The following is an 18,606-nucleotide window of genomic DNA, read 5'->3' on the forward strand; positions in this document are numbered from 1 at the left end:
GGGGGCGGCTCTAAGTGGCGGGAGTGTGGGCACTCGCCGTCCTCCCGCACCGGCGTTTCGCCGCTGTGGCCTTCAGGAGCGCGGGGCATGGGGCCCGGGGTGCCGCCAGGCGCTGAGCTCGGCCGTGTGTGTCCAGTCTGCAGCTCCCCGCCCATCCACATGAAAGTGCAGCCGCTGAACCAGACCGCGCTGCAGGTGTCCTGGAGTCAGCCGGAGACCATCTACCACCCGCCCATCATGAACTACATGGTGTCCTACAGCTGGACCAAGAACGAGGACGAGAAGGAGAAGACGTTCACCAAGGACAGCGACAAGGACTTGGTAAGACCGCCTTGTTCTGAGTCCGGGCGTCCACAGCAATGAGGGGACCCCCGTGCATCTCCGGGGGTGCTTCCTCTGCGACATTCCAGCCCCAGGCCGCCTTCCTGGTGAAGCAGGTACTGCCGTAGACAGCGCTGCAGCGCCTGCTTGGGCTCCATCCCACCCTTACACTTGACGGCCACACCACCAAGAAGAGTTAATCTGTTTGTAGTTAGCCCCTTCAAAACTGACTGCTTTTTCTTTCATTATTTAAAAAGAGAGACGTCAGAAAGCCTCCACGAAGGCCTCGTCATCTGATAGCGTTAGCGTAAATGTTAGGTGAGTTACACAGTTAACTGTACAGCGGGGCCCGGCACGGTGTGAGCACTGTTATCGGGACTGCAGTTATTCCCGCTCTTCCTTCCTCCTCCCCTCTCCTACTCTTCTCACCCCCACCAGGCAACCCTCTGCAGTCCCCACCGCTCCCTTCTGTCACATTTCATCTGCCTCATGCCTTCTACCTGCGAGACCTCGGCGACCACACCATTTTTAACCACAGTTCTCAGAATCTCAGACCCTGTAATACCTGACTTCACTTTTGAGCTACATGTGCCCAATTCCGTGTCTCATCTTAGATGTGCATAAATATTTAGTGGCCAGCCCCCAACAAGGCCCTTGAGAACAGATGTTTGCAGAAGCCAAGTCTTCTTCCCCTAGAAAAGCAATCACTCCAACAAGCGCTGGTCTTTACATCTTTGCCCGGAAACTCAAAGCGACACATTTGGGTTTGAAAGCCTGGCGTTTATTGTTAATCAAAAGAAGTCTTTGGGATAATGAAGCCCATCATTGTATATGTACATGAAAAATGTAATAGCACCGAGTGGGATTCTTAATGACTGTTACTGCTTTTTTTCTTCCCCATACAGAGTCCCCAGGGCCCGTTCAATCACTTACAGAGTAATACTTTTCGTATTGCTTCAGATGACGATTCTTTTACTTCATTTCCATTTATATTTTCAATTTCCCCACTAGACGTTGTTATCTGGGTCACATTAGGGAATGATGAGCTTCATGAAATCAGAGAGGAATCTGTTGAAAAGCACCCAAGGTTGTGATGTGTTTTAACCTTTTCTCTTGTCAGGACCCAAAGTCCGGGAGGGAGGTTTCTCTTTCTGAGCTGAGGGGGCTTGCATTAATCAGCAGAAACTAACTAGGCGCTTATTCGGTTTCTTATATGCAAAGATGAATAGATACCGGCTCAGAGTGAATTCTAATAAATCTCTGCTTAGAGGAAGTGAAGATTTTTGCTCTGCACAGGAGACGAGGTCACAGGTTTAGAGACTGAGGCATAAATGAGTTTCAGAGAAAGAGAGATGTAGAGAAAAACATGCTTTGACAGCAAGTTCTTTTTTTATAAGGATTTCTAGGGGTGGTTCATTTCTTTGGGGACACACAGAATTAATTTTCTTAATTCCTCAAGAAGTTGAGAGTGCTAACTCAGTGGCAGCAAAGCTTTTCTCCAATTTAGGATTCTTGTGGCCCAGAAACATTTCCCAAGCATTTTCCTGGCTTTTGCCAGCATCCCTCTGACACACACACACCCTCACTGCCAACCTGGGGAACAGGTGTTGTTGCCTGCCTTTTCCAAAAGATAGGCTGAAAGTGAAATAACGGGACCCTAACCTCCTGCTCTACACAGGAATACATTTGCTAGGCAGCAGGCATGGCCACAGTAACTTGTTAATGCCTCTGCAGAGGTTTTCAATAGCTACCTTGGGGGAGACCCACTCAGTGGTTAAGCTCCCAGAGCTGCTTTCTGGACCTGGCCCAGAATTCAGTGACGAGACATTTCATCATCAGGGAGTCTTTAAAAATCAGTTGTTTTTGCTGCTTGTTTCTTTGGGCAAGCAAGCCCTGCCAACTTTTTAGGCATTTTCCATTTTCTGATTTTTAAAAGTCTCTTGGAGAAAAGCTTTGCGGGATGGGGATCTAGATTTGGCTCCTGACCTGGGACCAGGGATTGGGAAACTTTTGTCTTGAAAGAGTCAGAGAGTTAAGATACTAGGTTTTAAGGCATCTGTGGGCAACTACTCAACTCTGCCACTGAAGGGTGACAGCTGCCACAGGGAAATGAATGGGTATGGCCATGTGCCAATAAAACTTTATTTACAAAAAACAAACAGCAAGCCAGACTGGGGCTTTGGGCTGTCACTTGCCAACCCCTGTGTTAGACCAGGGGCATGGTGTCTATTGTGTGGTGAGGACTACCCATCAAGGCTTGCTTGACCTCTGTTGTATGGCAATCCCAAGAACCCTGCCGGGGAAATCTTAGTCTCTCCACTTAACAGCTGGAGGGAGCAGAGGCCAAAAGACAGTGAGCAGCTGACTCAGAATCACACAGCTGGTGAGTGGCATGACACAGGTAGATCTCTTGTCCTCTGACTTCCGGTCAGGTTTTCTTCCAGCTTCATGCCTTGTGTTATCCAAGGTCAAGGTACAACAGTGCCTTTAAACGGCAAAGAAACAGTAACACAGAGACTTCATTGCGGCTGCTCTAAACTCTGCCTGGCCCTGGAAATTCAGTACACTTGATGATTCTAGATGGTAAATCATCATCGTTTACAAGGTAGAGCAGTTTTGATAGAAGTCCCAGCCTCATGGGTACAAACAGGGCTGAAGGCACGCTCCAAGACAGAGTCCAGCATCTGTGTCGAGACTGGTATCCCTTCTCTTACTCTACATATTTTTGTGTTGAAAACATATTCCCAGGTGAGGTTGCTTCTGAATGTTTGTTCCTTTCAGAGTGAGCCTTTGGTCAGTGAGGAAGCATCGTGTTTGTTGGGCTTTGCCATGGTACCCAGAAACCTACATGTGATGCTTAACAGTCTTTTACATTCGGCTTAACTCCTGTCCTTTCCTCACCCTGCAGAAAGCCACCATCAGCCATGTCTCACCCGACAGCCTTTACCTGTTCCGGGTCCAGGCTGTGTGTCGCAACGACATGAGGAGTGACTTCAGCCAGACCATGCTCTTCCAAGGTGAGGAGCTGGCCTTCTCGTCTTCCCTGAGCCCTTCTCCTTTAGGCTTTGTCTTTTTTCCTGTTCGGGTACTTGCACATGAGACTACAAACCTGGCCTAAACAACAGTATGGTTTTGCAGTCACACCTGAAAAGCCTGGGCCGTTTTGGCCTGTCTTTTAGGTAGGAGGTTTCACAGGCAAGAGGAGGGGAAAAAGGGTGAAGTGATTATTTTTTAAAATTAATGTTATTTTCCAACTGTGGAGATCCGAGCATGTGTCTACTACTGTGTCAGATCATAGAATCATCTCCTAGCCACGTGGAGGAGTGCTGTCTTTGGATTTCCAGAATGATCCAGTTAGCTGATTTAGGGTCTAGTGGAATATTTCAGGTCAGTTTTGGGGCATGGCAAGAGGAGAATTCACTTTGGTGAAGAATTTAAAGGAGCTCTTAAAAACTTTGTCATCAAGATGTCATTAAAGATGTCATCTTTAAATGGAATTTTTTTAAACCAAAATCAGTGTAAAATACCCATGAACAGCAACAAAAAATCAAAACTTTGTGTGAAGACAGGATATTCTCTGTCTGTCTTGCCCCACGATCATCTCAGTCCTGGTTCCAGTAAAACTTGATTGACAGAAATTGGCAGCTGGCCTGTGGGCTGTAGTTGGCAGACCTGGTTTTGTGAAGCGCGCTAAGACCAGTGTGGAGGGAGCGACCAGGGCATCAGGCTTTGCTCTGCCTGTCTGATGTCCTCCCTGGGAAGGTTCTTTACTTCCTGAATCCTCGGTTTCAGAGACACAAACCAGGCCAATGCTTCTTAACATTTGTGAGTTATGTATCTGGGATGAAGACTTTGGATATTTCCCCTAGAAAATGCCAGAAGTTTGCACATCACAGCTTCCAGGGTCTCAGAAACCTGTAGACCGTAGATCCGGCTTCACTGTCTGGAATCCTGTGAAAAATGCACATTCACGGGCCCCTCCCAGACTTAATCATCTCAGAATCTCAGAGGATGAAGCCCAGGAATCTGAATTTGAACCAGATGGCTCAGGTACCAGGCATGCAATGAGAGATGGAGAAGTTGCTGACTCAGAGCCGGGGCCTGACATGAGGGCCCCAGGTTGAATCTTGGCTGCCATGTGATCTTTCTGTGACTCTGAAAATGTTGACTAATGTATCTAAGCTGAAATTTCACAGTCTGAAGGTGGTAGTTAGGAGAGTGCCCTCATGGGGCCCTTGTCAAGCGACAGGGTGATTCATGTTACGTAATTAGCACAGAGCCTAGAACCAACGCTCAATATCCCCTTAGTGTGAGGCTTAGTATAAAAGATAGTATGTGATGAACCCAGAGTAGGAACCCTTGCAGCTGAGATTCCCTCCAAGGATCCCTTCTAGTTTTGCAGGTTTGCCTCTAGTATTGAAAGAGCCTTTGCTGACATTCACATCAGCTCATTCTTCCGTTTAAACTACTTGAAATTAACATGGCTGTATTTTTTTCACGAGTAAATCGCTCTCACCGTGTGTCCACCTGAATGCACGGGCCCATCTGCTTGTGTTGAGGAGAGTCCACAGGCCAAGGCCAGGTCTGTCTGGGCCGGCCCATGGGAGACAGGAGGGGAAGCCAGAGCGCGCGCTTGCTGAGGCCAGAGCCCGGCAACTTGGGCACATAAATCATGATTAGGCCGCCCATGCGCTCTGACTAGGAACCTGGAATCTGCAAAACTGCCTTTCCTGATTAATAGGCCTCTGAGCTCACTGGCTTCTGCACAGACTTTGAAAAATGGAATGTTTGTAATATAATGCAGTTCCCAAAAGCCTCATCAGCTGTAAATTCTGAGCACAGAATAGTTAAAATGTCTGATCACGGTGACTCCTTAAAGATGGCAGTGCCTCCTTTGCCTGAAGACTTGCCTTGCTCAGGGGTGGACATGCATTCACTCATTCTCTGTATCAGTGTTTGTCCCTGCATGTTGACCAAGGGACATACAGTGGCCTTGGGATCTTCCCTGCATCTTCCAGTGGGCAATGGAAAAATGAACTCTGCAGGTCATCTAGCACCTTTTCTGGTGAGCCAGCTAGGAGCTTGTGAGCAGTAGAGGCCAAAGTTCAAGACAGATCAACTTAAGAGTTCAGTGTTAAAAGGGAAAGACAGAAACTTAGGGAATTTCATGGGTACTTTGTTAAGAATAATTAGGTTTCCCCTTGATAAAGTTTGCCTCTGACTTGGCAGCATGAGAAAGACATGTGGAATATTTTCATTATTATAGTAAATAACATGGGTTTCCCGGTGGCTCAGTGGTAAAGAATCTGCCTGCAGTGCAGGAGATACAGGACCCGCAGGTTTCATCCCTGGGTTGGGAAGATTCCCTGAAAGAGGAAATGGCAACCCACTCCAGTGTTCTTGCCTGGAACATCCCATGGACACAGGAGCCTGGCGGGCTGTGGTCCAAGGGGTTACAAAGTCGGACACAACTGAAGCGACAAAGCACAGCACAGCACGTAGTAAATAACACAATATTTATGTCCTGTATAACATCATAAGTAAGTTATGCTTACCTTACTGTAGTAAGTATGATGATAATAATGGTGATCATTGTGTGTGGAGCGGCTCCCAGTTACAGAGCAATTTGGCCCTAAGTCATCTCATCTGACCTTATGGCAGCTTGTAATGCAGACTTTATTTTCTAGAGGGGGAAATGATGTTCTGAGCAATTAACTTGCCCCCCACCAAAAAAAATCATTTGATTACAAAGCAGAGTCCAGTTTTTTATTCCAAAGCCCAGTCATTTATACACAACGACAAACCACCCCTAAAGCATAAATATTATCCTATATCCTGGGTCTTCAACAAACAGCTCAAAAGATTGGTTGCCAAGTATTCAAAAGTTTTTTTGCAGGTCTCCACAGTCATGGAAAATAAGGGCTTGTAAGCCTTCTCTTTGAGCCACAGACCCATCAGGCAGCCTGGCCAACCCATCAGATCCTCTCTCAGAATGGTTTAAAATAAATAAATAAAATACATAGGAAAGGAAACCAATTACACTTAGATACAGTTGTCAAAATATTTTAAACACGCAAATCGGCAACGTAGTCATTGCTGCACTTCTTTTATGAAAGTATTCAATGACAAGTGGTGGGTCTGTTAGCGATGGTGATTTCTGAGTAGCAATGAACATAAATGATACTTCAGAATAGCTCCAGCAACTGTAAGGCAGCAGGAAAATATCCCATTTCAGTCATAGACAGAGACACAGGATGGTCCTGCTAAATAGAGCTGAGATTCCACGCTTCCGCTCCTCTTGCAAGAAGAAGCTACATCTCCCTGACAGCTCAGTGGAGACATGTGTCTCTTTCCGCCTCCCATCCCTGAATTCCACCAGGCCGATGGACTGGTGATCTGAAAGGCCCTGTAGAAGCTTCCTAGTCATCACGACTAGCACTGACCCCAGTGGGAATTGTTCAAGATCAATGAAAACATGCACAGTGATGGAGTGGCCACTGAGTTTGTTGGCTTTAAATTAAGGCCTTTGTAAAGGGCAGGAAAAGCAGATCTCTTAGGAAGCTTTCTTCCTGTGTTAACGAAGGGAGGTGTGTACACCTATCTGAGGCAGCACAGTATTGATCCCGAAGCAGCTCACTGATGGTGGGAGGTTATATTTAGTGCCAGACAAGGACTGTTTGCTTCCTGGGCTGCCTCATCTGACCTGGTTGTATTGACGTGTAAATCAGTCTATTCCCCACAGTTGTCTCTTTACACATTTCACTTTCCAGCTGTGCAAAGTGAATATATCGTCAAGTTGGGGATTGCAGATGTAGACCTCCTGTGGCCCAGCAGGGAACCACATACAAATGAGGCGGGACCATCATAAAAAACTGGAGAGGTGTCCTTTGAAAGGGGGTGATGGACACTTAGCCCCTGCCAAATGTGGCCCTGCAGGAAGGTGAACTCAGTTTTGCCAAAAATGGCGATTTTTTTCAGGATGAGCAGGAAATTGGGATTTTCAGGTTAAAGCTGCTGTTTAAAATGTTGACGATGAATTCATTGTTTTTTTTTTTGTTTTTGTTTTTCAAAAAGCTTGGAGGGCAAATAAAAAATAGTTCGAGTACTTGCCCCACTTCTAATTTAGGTTAAAACTCCAGCAGATACAGTGTTATTTATTTGGGAATTTATTGGGTTTTTTGCACCTTTTTCAATGCCATGTATGTATGGGAAGCAAATGTTTATTTTATATAGGACTATTGTTTTTGAGATCAGCACAAAAAGTGAGTCTGACAAATAGATTACAGTTCTTACATTTTTTAAGGAAGAGATAAAAAGTACTAGTTTAAGGTAAACTGTAATAAGTTTAGGATGCATATTATAGTCCCTGAAAGGATAATATAAGACATTATCACCAAAAAAAAAGGCCATAGAGAGTAGCAGTGAAATAATATGAAGTTCAGAAACAGACAGAATGTTGACAAAGGTCAGAGCGGTCATGAGAACACCTCTATGGAGGCATGTACAAACCTGCTGGGGTACTGGAGAATGTCTGTATTTTAATATGAGGGTGAGTTATACAGCAGTAAAGATTAACTTGACTCTACACTGAAGATTTGTGCATTTTGCTGTATGTAAGTTTTATCTCAACTAAGAAAATGATTACAGTTTTGTAAAGTTTTAAACTAAGAGCTTAAGACAAGAGTCAGAAACTATGACCCACAGATATGGCCATCTGTATGTTTTTTGATGACTCACAAACCTAGAAGGGTTTCACATTTTTTGATAGGGGAAAAAAAAATAAAGAGTATTTATAACATGTAAAAATTATGCTTTTCCGATTTGTTTAGGTAAGTACAGTTTTGTTGAAACAACAAGAAAGTTCTGCTGTTTACAGTATAATTTCTTTGCTTCTCAGCTAATACCACTCGGATATTCCAAGGGACCAGAATTGTCAAAACAGGAGTGGTAAGTAGAGAATATAATTGCTTTGTCATGGCTGATTGGTAATTTGCATGCATTTAGAACTGTCACCACAAGGTGGCAGTATGATGTTGTCAAATTGCTCAGTGAGAACTAGTTAAAATACTGAATAAATTATACACTCCGTATAAGTATAATTCAGTACAATGCATTATTTTAAAAAGCCTTGCAACAGAGTTAAGCCAGTAGTGTTATACTGTATTGTTTTTGTCAAGATAAAAATTTTTAATGGTTTATAATTTGTGAGATCATAGGATGTAAGAATGCAAAGGAGTAGGGACAGGCTAAGATTGAAAGGTTGTTATTTGACCAAAGTTATATGAATTTGCCCATGCTGGAGCCTCAGTATTTACGTTTTCTCTTTTCTAGTACAACTAACAATTGTAATAATAATTGCAGTGTTGGTAATAACAAATTCTACAATATATTAAGTTTTTCCAGGGTTTCAGGCACAGAGTATTCGTTTATTTACCCCTCATGGCATCCCACAAGTTTGGTATTACTGTGACTCCCATTTTATGGATGAGGAAGCTGAGGCTCAGTGAGTTAATGCGCCCAGCATCTCCCAGAGAGCAAGTGAGGCATCATGCTCAAGCCAGACTGTCTGACTGCTCTGTCTCCAGTGGCTTATTATGGGTGGCACCTGGCATTTCTTTCACCAACTTCAAAACTCAGCATTTGCTAACTTGATCATCATTTAAACTACACACTTTTCAAACTGAAACTTGATGAGGCAGTGGTAAAATCTAAGTGGTTCTGGTTGTATTACTTTTAACTACATAAATGATGGGGTGGAATTCTGGATTCTGCATGTGAGCTTTCAAGGACTGAAAATAAATAAGTCAGAGCAGCACTTATTTTTGTAAGGTACTGTGTGCAAATAGTCCCTCCATGAAGCTTGATTTAGTAGGATGGGAAGAATGAGCTGAGATGATATGTAGATTACAAATTTTAAGTAATTATAAAAACATGAAGAGCAGTGATGGTCAGCCACAGATGGCCTGTTGTCAGCTTTGGCCACCAGCCTTTGGGAGACACTGAGAATAAAGGTGAAGATGAGTGGAAACCCTCGGAGGGTCGCATCCAGGGCCTGGTTCCCAATCCCAGTGACTGACACTCTGCTTTCTCTTCCTCCCTCCCTTCCCCCCACCTCCCTGGGCAACCCCTTCAAGCCCACAGCATCGCCGGCCTCTTCCGCCGACATGGCCCCCATCAGCTCAGGCTCTTCCACCTGGACATCCTCCGGCATCCCTTTCTCCTTTGTCTCCATGGCGACTGGGATGGGCCCATCGTCCAGTGGCAGCCAGGCGACCGTGGCCTCGGTGGTCACCAGCACGCTCCTGGCCGGCCTGGGCTTTAGCGGCGGCGGCATCTCCTCCTTCCCCAGCACCGTGTGGCCCACGCGTCTGCCCACGGCCGCCTCGGCCAGCAAGCAGGCCGGCAGACCCGTCCTGGCCACGACCGAGGCCTTGGCCAGCCCAGGCGCCGACGGTGATTCGGCGCCCAGCAAGGACGGCGAGGGCGCGGAAGAGAGCGAAAAGGACGAGAAGAGCGAGAGCGAGGACGGCGAGCGGGAGCACGAGGAGGAAGGCGAGAAGGACTCCGAAAAGAAGGAGCGGAGCGGGGTGACCCACGCCCCGCGGGCGCGCAACCACACCCAGCCCACCGCCGAGCCCTCGGCCCCCGGCACTGCTGCCCAGGAGGGCGCACATCAGACTACATCCGGGCGCGAGCGGGCCCGCCCTGCCATCCCCACTGCCCGGCCCCAGGACGCCCTGGACCCCCGCTCGGTCACCCCCACCCAAGTGCCCCCCACAGTCACAGAGGAGCAGGACGAAGACAGTGATCCCGCGAGGCCCGAGGTGCCATCCAGGAAGCCTGTGCCCCCAGGGGACCGGTTTCCCGAGGATAGCAGGTTCATCACTGTTAACCCAGGTAAGCGGCTGGCCCTCCCCTGAGCCCTCAAGCTGATGTGAACAGTCTTACCCTTGAAGAAATATTTGAGGGTAGAGAGTGAAGATCCAGAGAGTGCTTAGTATTCCTGGAATTGTGTGTGTGTGTTTCTTTCTATTTTCTTCTGATAAAAATCACCTCTTCTATTAAAGTGGCTGGACTAAGTCTTGCCTTCATACTTGCTTCCTAGTAAAGTCGACTTGCCTCAGATTAACTCCAGGCACTTCAGCCACACCATGAAGTAAATGATGGAAAAAGGCATCCATCTTAAGAAATGTATTCTTTCAGATTTGTTTGCTTAGGCTCTTATCCAGCCCCTGTGTTTCTGGGCTGCCTAATCAGTGCCAGTCGCTGGCCGGGGTGCTGACTGAGGTGAGCTTGATGCTGCAGCTTGAAGCTCACAGGGTAAAAGAGGAGCCCAAACCAGGGAAGTTAGGAAACAGAGAGGTTGGAAAGCAAGTAAGCAAATCCATGGGCAAGCCAGAAACGTAGCTAACGGTTGTTGGAGGCTGTGAACGGTCATAGTAAAGGAAAAAAATAGGGTGATATCAAAGAAAATAATCAGGAAGAGGGCAGGGAGCTATTTTAACCACCAAGGGCCACTCGGGGGAAGTAACTTTATATTAAAACTACAAAGGTAAGAAGCTGCAGCATGGGGAGAACTGGGATTCGCTCATCCCAGCCTACGAAATAGTGCCCCATTTGCTCTGAATTGCGCATTTTATGGATGATGACTCCAGGGCATAGCTGGTCTGCCCTCCACAAGGAGGACATGATGGCCATCTTCCTGGCCAGGGGTGATTTTGTGGCTCTGTCCTACGCTCATATCTTATTGAAACATCCTGTTAGTTTTTACAAGGGAGTCCTGAACATGAGGGGTTGTTATTGTTGTGGGGGTTTTCTTAATAAGAAAGTCTCTCTTTTGCCAGACTACAAGATGTTTAGTAACAATTTTTTTTCTTTTTTTCTTCTTCTTTTTTTTTTTTGCATTATCTAAGCTGTTGTGGAGTTATAAGAGTGCAAAAAAAAAAAAAGCAACTGGTAAATATTTATTTGCTTTTGCACTTGTAAACATTAAAATTCATCTAAAGCTGAGACCTCGTATGTTAAGATACAACTTAGAATAAATTTTCATGTTTTGAATTACATTCCTCCTTAAAGATGGTATGGACTCATGTTTTGAAGTGTGGGTGTGCTGTGGGTGCTGCTCACTTTGTCCCAGTTTTAGGGGAAAGTGCAGAGTAGCCCTCTAAGAATTGAGTAAAGGAAGTATCAAGCCACTTGGGAAGCTGTTTGCAGCTCTTCCTGCAGGAGCAGTGACATTCCCTACAGGAATTGATGTGAAAAAGTTGGATTTCTTGCATTTGGAGATATTAAAAGAGATATTTGTGGAGTACCCATTGAATCCCAGGCGCTGGACTAGGCATTGGGAATAGACTCTAGAGCTAGTCAGGCTTGTGTTCTCCTGAGGTTTATGTTCTAATGGAAAAGCTTGAGAGTGTTCCAGTAAATAGATGCATTAACATCAAGTGCTGGAGTTGGGGTCAGGGACAGTTTTCATTCAGTGGTCAAGGAAGGACATTTGAGTGGAGACCCCGGTGGTGAGAAGGAGCTAGCTAGGCAGTGATTCATGGAAGAACATTCTGGGCTGTAAGAGCAGCAGGTCCAGAGACCCAAAAGTGGGGGCTAACTTGGATCAGTCAGGGAGCCATCAGAGGGCCAGTATGTCTGGACCCCCGAGATCAGGGATGCAGGATGAGTTAGAGCAGAGCTCAGTTTAGAAAGGGGCTTGTCAGCCATGCTGAGGCTTGAGTTCTAAGCAGTGTGGAAAACCAGCAGTGGATTTCCCCAGCAGAGTTACTCATCTGATGAACTTTTTCAGAAGGTCATTTCCACCTCTCTGTGGACATTTAGGGAGGCAGGAATGGACATAGGCAGTTGAGTTAGGAGGTGATGACTGAGGCAGCTTGGAACAGTGTGGTTTCTCCACAGACGAGCAGTGGACTTGGAATTGATTTTCAGGCTTGAACGGTTTTTGCTTGCAGACTAGGGGCTCTTGCTAAGTAGCCTTCCCAGCTGGCTCCTCTTAAACATTTCTTTGTCCGCACTCCTGAAAAGCTTTCCAAGCGAAGAGCTTGAAGCTTTGGCAGTTTGAGAGACTGGTGAGGGTGGGGGCCTGGGATTCAGTCCAGGTGAGCGGAAATGAGTCCTTGCAGTGGCAGTGAAGTTGCTGATTCCAGGGAGACAGGAGCAGAAACACTTGGTAAATCCTGTGGAGGTTTCCGCCTTTGGGTGCGGGACCTGTGAGTCTCCAGCTTCAACCCTGCACGCGTCCGAGTGTCCACGATCTTGGCAGAGTAGCATGTGGAGTCAGATCCTCCTAGGAGGCTCTGCCCTTTATTCTCACAGGGTCCTCAGGCCAGTCTTTCCACTCAGCATCCTCACCTGTAAGGTGGGCTTAACTAGAGCCCTTAGTGCTGAAGGAGGTGCAGATAAATGGAGCCACCCTTGTCAGTGGCATGGAAAGAGGAGCTTCACACAGCCTGAGGTCCACAGGACAGCAAGAATGACTATGAGGCAGCCCCTTGCAGCTCTCTCCAGCAGTCATCCTGGGACTTTGAAGAGCAGGCGGAGATGGTGGTCCCCAGCGATCTGGCACTAGAAACACTCTCCAGAAACTCCAGTCTGTCCCCAGCACTGGTAAAGCAGAGCTACCTTTCCACCTTCATCTCGATGGGAGCGTCCACTTCTTCCCAAAGTCAGAGGGATCTTCCTTTAGAATTTCAGGTAGTTCCAATTTGAGAGTGGTGATGGGGCTTGGTTAAGCCAGAGATGAGCAAACGTTTTCTGCAAACAGCCAAAGAGTGGACATTTCCAGCTTTGTGGACTGTGAGTCTTTGTTGCAACTGTACCTCTTTGCAAGGGGGCATGTAACCAGCCTGAAACACCCCACAAATGGGCAAACGTGATTTGAGTTCTGGTAAAACTCAGTTTTCAAAAACAGGCAGTGGGCCTGATTTGATCAGCAGGCTATCATTTGCTGACCCCTGTAGCTTTACACAGAAATGTGTGTGTGTGTTGCTCAGTCGTGTCTGACTCTTTGCAACCCCATGGACTGGTGCACACCAGGCCTCCCTGTCCCTCACTGTCTCCCAGAATTAGCCCATTGCCCATTTGCCCAGCTCGTCCATTGAATCAGTGATGCTGTCCAGCCACCTCATCCTCTACCACCCTCTTCTCCTTGTGCCTTCAGATACTTTGGCCACCTGATGGCCAGCTGACTCACTGGAAAAGACCCTGATGCTAGGCAAGATTGAAGGCAAATGTATGTGTGCCCGTTGGTTAATAAAAGATATAAGTAACTTGAGGGTAAAACCCACGTTGTGCATGACCCCCAACGTCTCACTTTGCCTTGATCCATCTTCCTTTTCTCCATCTGCCTCCTCCAGCTTGGTGTTTATTTTTTTAAACGAAATCCCCATCATTTTAATGTTAGTGGCGACTTCTTTTAAAGACTCTAGATGTACATTTGTGTAAATCTGTTCCACATTTATTTTTCTTCGTGTTAAAAACAATTCTTCCAGTCGATATTTAGTCTCTTCAAAAAAAGCGTTAACGTTAAACAAATTGTGTTATTTTTTTTACCAGCATCTCCAATTTAAATCCCCTTGATGTTTGATAATATCTTTTCAAAAAATCCTGTAACTAGTATCTTCAGTATTAACTTGCAGGGAAGAAGCAAGAACGATTCTCTAGAAGAAAGGGGCCAGTTCAGATACATGCAGGAATCAGGCAGGTAACAGCCAGGGTCCCTCCCTCGGCAGCCACAGCCCAGATGTGGTGAAGACACCCCCAGAGGCCAGTTGATGCAATACAGTGTTCTTGGGGTATGCAGCATGCCCCGGCAGTAGCGTCTCAGGGTGGGCACAGTCTACAAACTCATCATTTAATGCTGAGGTTTTTCCCTTTTTCTTTCCTTATATCTGGGAAACTCCTTTTTCAGACTGCATCTTGCTCAGAACCCCATTATGTAAATACTCATTCACCGAAAGCTGGCTGAGTGCCTCCTCCAGTTCGGGGGTCGGGAGAGTAGAGTCTCCAGACCAGATCTTGCCTTTGACTGACTTTGGTCCTAACCCTGAGCTAGGAATGGGCTTCCCTGGTGGTCCAGTGGTAAAGAATCCGCCTGTAATGCAGGAGACTGAGGTTTGATCCGTGGATCGGTAAGATTCCCTGGAGGAGGGCATGGCAACCCACTCCAGTATTCTTTCTTGGAGAATTCCATGGACAGAGGGACCTGGCACGCTACAGTCCATGGAATCACAAAGAATCAAAAGGACATGACTGAAGCAGCTGAGCACGCTCATAAATCTACAATACACTCAGTTGGTCAGAGACTTGGGGCTGCTCTTCTGCTCTGACTCAGAGTCAAGAGTGCTAAGCTCCAGTCACCTCTCTGCTTTGGGCAAACCTTGAGTACCTCTTGGGAACACTTAGGCTCTAAGGAAGCCCAGCTTGAAAAATCTTTACTTCTAGAAACAGTTGCATCACTGCTTAATATTTGTTCCATGCTGGTGATGTGGGCACTAAAAGCCAAAATGTGATGTCGCTTATCCTACATAACCCCAGGTGGCCTCTGCTGTCTTTGTGGCCCTTAAACCAGTGGGGAAACCGAGGCGTGCATGCTAAGTCGCTTCAGTCATATCCAACTCTTTGCAACTGTATGGACTGTAGCCCACTAGGCTTCTCTGTCCATTCTCCAGGCAAGAAGACCAGAGTGAATTGCCATTCCCTTCCCTAAGGGATCTTCCCAACCCAGGGATTGAACTGCTGGTGTCTCTTAAATCTCTTGCATTGGCAGGCAGGTTCTCTACCACTAGCATCACTTGGAAGGCCTGGGGAAACCAAGGCTCAAAGGTTAAGGAATTTGCCTGAGCAAGACGTGGCAAGACGGGGGGTCAGACACAGGCCCAGAACCCAGCTGGTGCTGCTGGCTTCCTGCTCTTGGGGCTTATTCGCCAAGTGGGCAAATAATTCAAATGAATTATTAATTATTAAGTGAATATTTGAATGTGTCCTTGTAAAAAGAAACCATTTTTTCACTTCTGGCATGGACTCTCAAGGTCACCTAGAGATGAGCTTGTTCCCTTTCCTCACAGGGCTATTTGGCAATATCTGGTTATCATGACTGAAGCAGGGCCTGCTCCTAACATGTAATGGGAAGAGACCAAGGATGAACATCCTCCAAAGCACAGACCAGTCCCACAACAAAGAATTTCTTAGTCCAAAATGTCCATAGTGCCATGGTGGAGAAACTCAGATTTATAGGTTAACATAAAGTTCCTTTTCAAAGATGTTTACTTGGGAGGAAACAATAGGAGGTAATTTAAGGTCAGAAATAAGTAGCAATACAGGCTCATGAATATAGGGCAGATGTCATGACTATGAAATTCAGCCAGGGTTTATGGAGTGGGGGAGATGCTTCATGCTTTGGTTGGTTGGTTGGTGTTTTGGCTCTGCTGGGTCTTAGTTGCAGTGTGTGGGATCTGCAGCCTTCTTTGTGGCGTGCAGAACGGTTAGTGGTGGCATGCAAACACTTAGTTGTGGCGTGTGGGATCTAGTTCCCTGACCAGGGGTCGAACCTGGGCCCCCTGCACTGGGTGCACAGAGTCCTAGCCACTGGCCCACCAGGGAAGTCCCTGCATGCTTTATTTAAAGTAAATCAGACCAGGATTTTGTATGGACTGTCATCGCAGTTTTCAGCCTTCCTGGTTTTGTTGCTCAGGCTTCTTTTGTGGGGAGAACTTTTCTACGTCATATGGCTTGCCCCGGCTCCTGACTGTGATTTTACTGCAAGTGTTGAGAAGAACTAGCTTGGGTGCCCTGAAGGTACCAGTGTGGTTTAGTTTCCTCCTAGAAAGTGTCTGGGTCCTTGGAAGTTTCTGTCCCTCACTGAGTGATCCTGGAACTAGGACAGATTGTATACCTCTTGATGTAGGAAACCAGACCTCACCGAGAACAAGCAGATTTCCAGAGAGGCTGGAGCAAAGGATTCCGGTAGTAAGGGGCTGTGTGTCTGGCATGAGTCCTGATTAATGGCAGAGACACATGATGTTGTAGTGACGCGTCTATGGTGGTGATTTCCAGTAGGTCGGGACCCAGGACCTGCCGTGTTTATGGAACTTGAATTAAATTGATATTTATCAAGTGCCTTCATTGTTCCAGTGCCTTACTGAAATACTGGTGACACTTGCATTGCTTTGAGTCTGAGCTCTGTGAGAAATGGTAAGGGGGCTTATTGATGACAACTCCTAGTGGTGATGCAAATGGAAAGACAGGACGGATGCTCTAAATCAAGCTCAGACGTGGTCATGGGAACATGAAACCCATGTCCCGTCGCAGGAGAACATATGTATTTGTGACTCACAGTCATGTCTCTCTTCAACAGAGGTTTAGCTAATGCCAGGGCTTCAGAAAATAAACACAAGTTCTGTGGCCCTATAAAAAAGCAGCTTTCTTTTTACTTCACAGCTGTTAGGGATGCTAGCGCAAGACTCAAAAAAACAAAATAGAAAACAACAAGTGTTGTTGAGGATGTGCCCTGTTGAGGGGAATGTAAAATGGTGCAGCCACTTAGGAAACAGTATGGAAGCTCTTAATAAAATTAAAAATAGACTTGCCGTATGATCCAGGAATCCTGTTCCTGGGTATTTACCCAAAAGGATTGAAAGTTGGGTCTTGAAGAGAGATTTGAATTGCCATGTTCATAGCAGTGTTATTTATAGTGGCCAAGTTTCCAAGGAATGGAAGCAAGCCAAGTGTCCAATGACTGATGGACAGATAAACAAAATGTGGTATATGCCCAGAGTGGAATGCCATTCAGCTTTAAAAGAGAAGGAAACTGTCACAAGGCTATAGCATCGATGAACCTTGAGCCAGTCACAACACACACACACACACATACGTATGTGCCGCGCGTATACACACACGCGCGAGACTCACATGAGTTACCTAGAGTAGTCAGGTCATACAGAAAGTTGAATGGTGGTTGCCAGGGGCTGGGGCTGGTGGGAATTGTCGTTTCATCGGTACAGAGTTGCAGTTTTATAGATGAAAAACAGATTCTTTGAAATCAGTTGAGCAACACTGTGATGTGCTTAACTCTACTGAACTGTACTCCTGGAGATGGTAAAGATGGTAACTTTTATGTGTGTTTTACCACTATTTTTTTTTTTAAGTAGCACCTTAATTCATAGCTGCAGCTGGTTTTGAAGGAGTAGCATTATCCAAACAAACACAGTCTAGTTTTTTGTGACTTAAACCCAGCTATAGATTTTGAGTGTGCAGGTTGCTGCTCTCAATCTCCCTTGAAATGTGACCAAATCCACCTTTGCCCAGCCCCTGAGAGTGGCCTGTCAGGATCGAAGCCCCTTTCAGTATTGACCATGTAGAGGTTCTTGTCCCGAAGCAGAAGTTGAGCCCTTCCTGCAGGGTAGGAGGCGTCTCCTACGGGTCCATCTGATATTTCCCTGCCTGTAGCATTTATAGTACATTGTACTCCGTTTTTATTTGCTTCTACTGGGATGAGAGCCAAGCCAGTAAAAGGCAAACAGCATTAATTCAGTGATGACATATGCCACTGAAAACTGTTTTTCTTTTCTTTTTTTTTTTTGAGAAAGCAGAATGGAGGCAGTTTACTCAGATTCTTGTGGATGCTGAAATAAAAGAGGAAGATGATCTGTGGGGAGGTCATTCACCCTCCCCCGCCCTCCGCACACAAATGCTCAAAGAAGATTATGTATTAGCATTTTGCTCTACATTTCCACTGGAAGATGTTTCTGAAACTGGATCATTCTCTGAGTCCCAGGCCTGCCTGGCCTGACATCTTCTGACCCTCCTAGCGGCCCCTCATCTGCACATCACATCCATGGGAGGAGAAAGGGCATAAGTTGATACCCCCTTCCCATTTTTATCCTTTTACACAGAACAGCAAGATGCAGCCCTGGAAAGAGTATGAACAGGTTCTAGGTTCTCAAAGGGGAATGGCCCATGCTGTAAAGATGGAGCAGCAATCTGACTCACTTCTCATTGGTTGAAAACTAAAATCACTTTCAGGATAAAAGCTGAACTGGGAAAGCTGCCTGGTACAGCCTCTCTCTTGAGTCATTAGTGTTTTCAGAATCCTGGTCAGGAGTTCTATTAAACCGTGATTCTTGCTTTTGATGATAAGGCTTTTGTAAAAGCCCCAGGTGTGTGTGCATGTGTGTGCGTTCCTGCTGCTTCCTTGGGTCAGAGTGCCATACTACAGATTGAAATTCGGCTGGCCAGAGGGAGCTGGCCGCTGGACTCGGATAAAGAGAGCAGGTCTTA

General features: G+C 46.3%; 1 protein-coding gene across 3 annotated transcripts in view; it reads left to right on the plus strand.

Moving 5' to 3' along the window:
- Window positions 1-18,606, plus strand: part of PTPRG (protein tyrosine phosphatase receptor type G) — a 768,152-nt gene that overhangs the window by 654,279 nt on the left and 95,267 nt on the right. For all 3 annotated transcript variants that reach the window (XM_040246532.1, XM_040246534.1, XM_040246533.1), the window contains exons 9-12: window positions 137-321; window positions 3,230-3,338; window positions 8,219-8,268; window positions 9,456-10,218. In XM_040246532.1, coding sequence (XP_040102466.1) covers window positions 137-321; window positions 3,230-3,338; window positions 8,219-8,268; window positions 9,456-10,218 — 1,107 coding nt within the window. The remainder of the gene's footprint in view (window positions 1-136; window positions 322-3,229; window positions 3,339-8,218; window positions 8,269-9,455; window positions 10,219-18,606) is intronic.

This window comes from Oryx dammah, unplaced genomic scaffold (assembly GCF_014754425.2).
Source record: "Oryx dammah isolate SB20612 unplaced genomic scaffold, SCBI_Odam_1.1 HiC_scaffold_9, whole genome shotgun sequence".
In the NCBI taxonomy this organism is placed as follows: Eukaryota; Metazoa; Chordata; class Mammalia; order Artiodactyla; family Bovidae; genus Oryx; species Oryx dammah.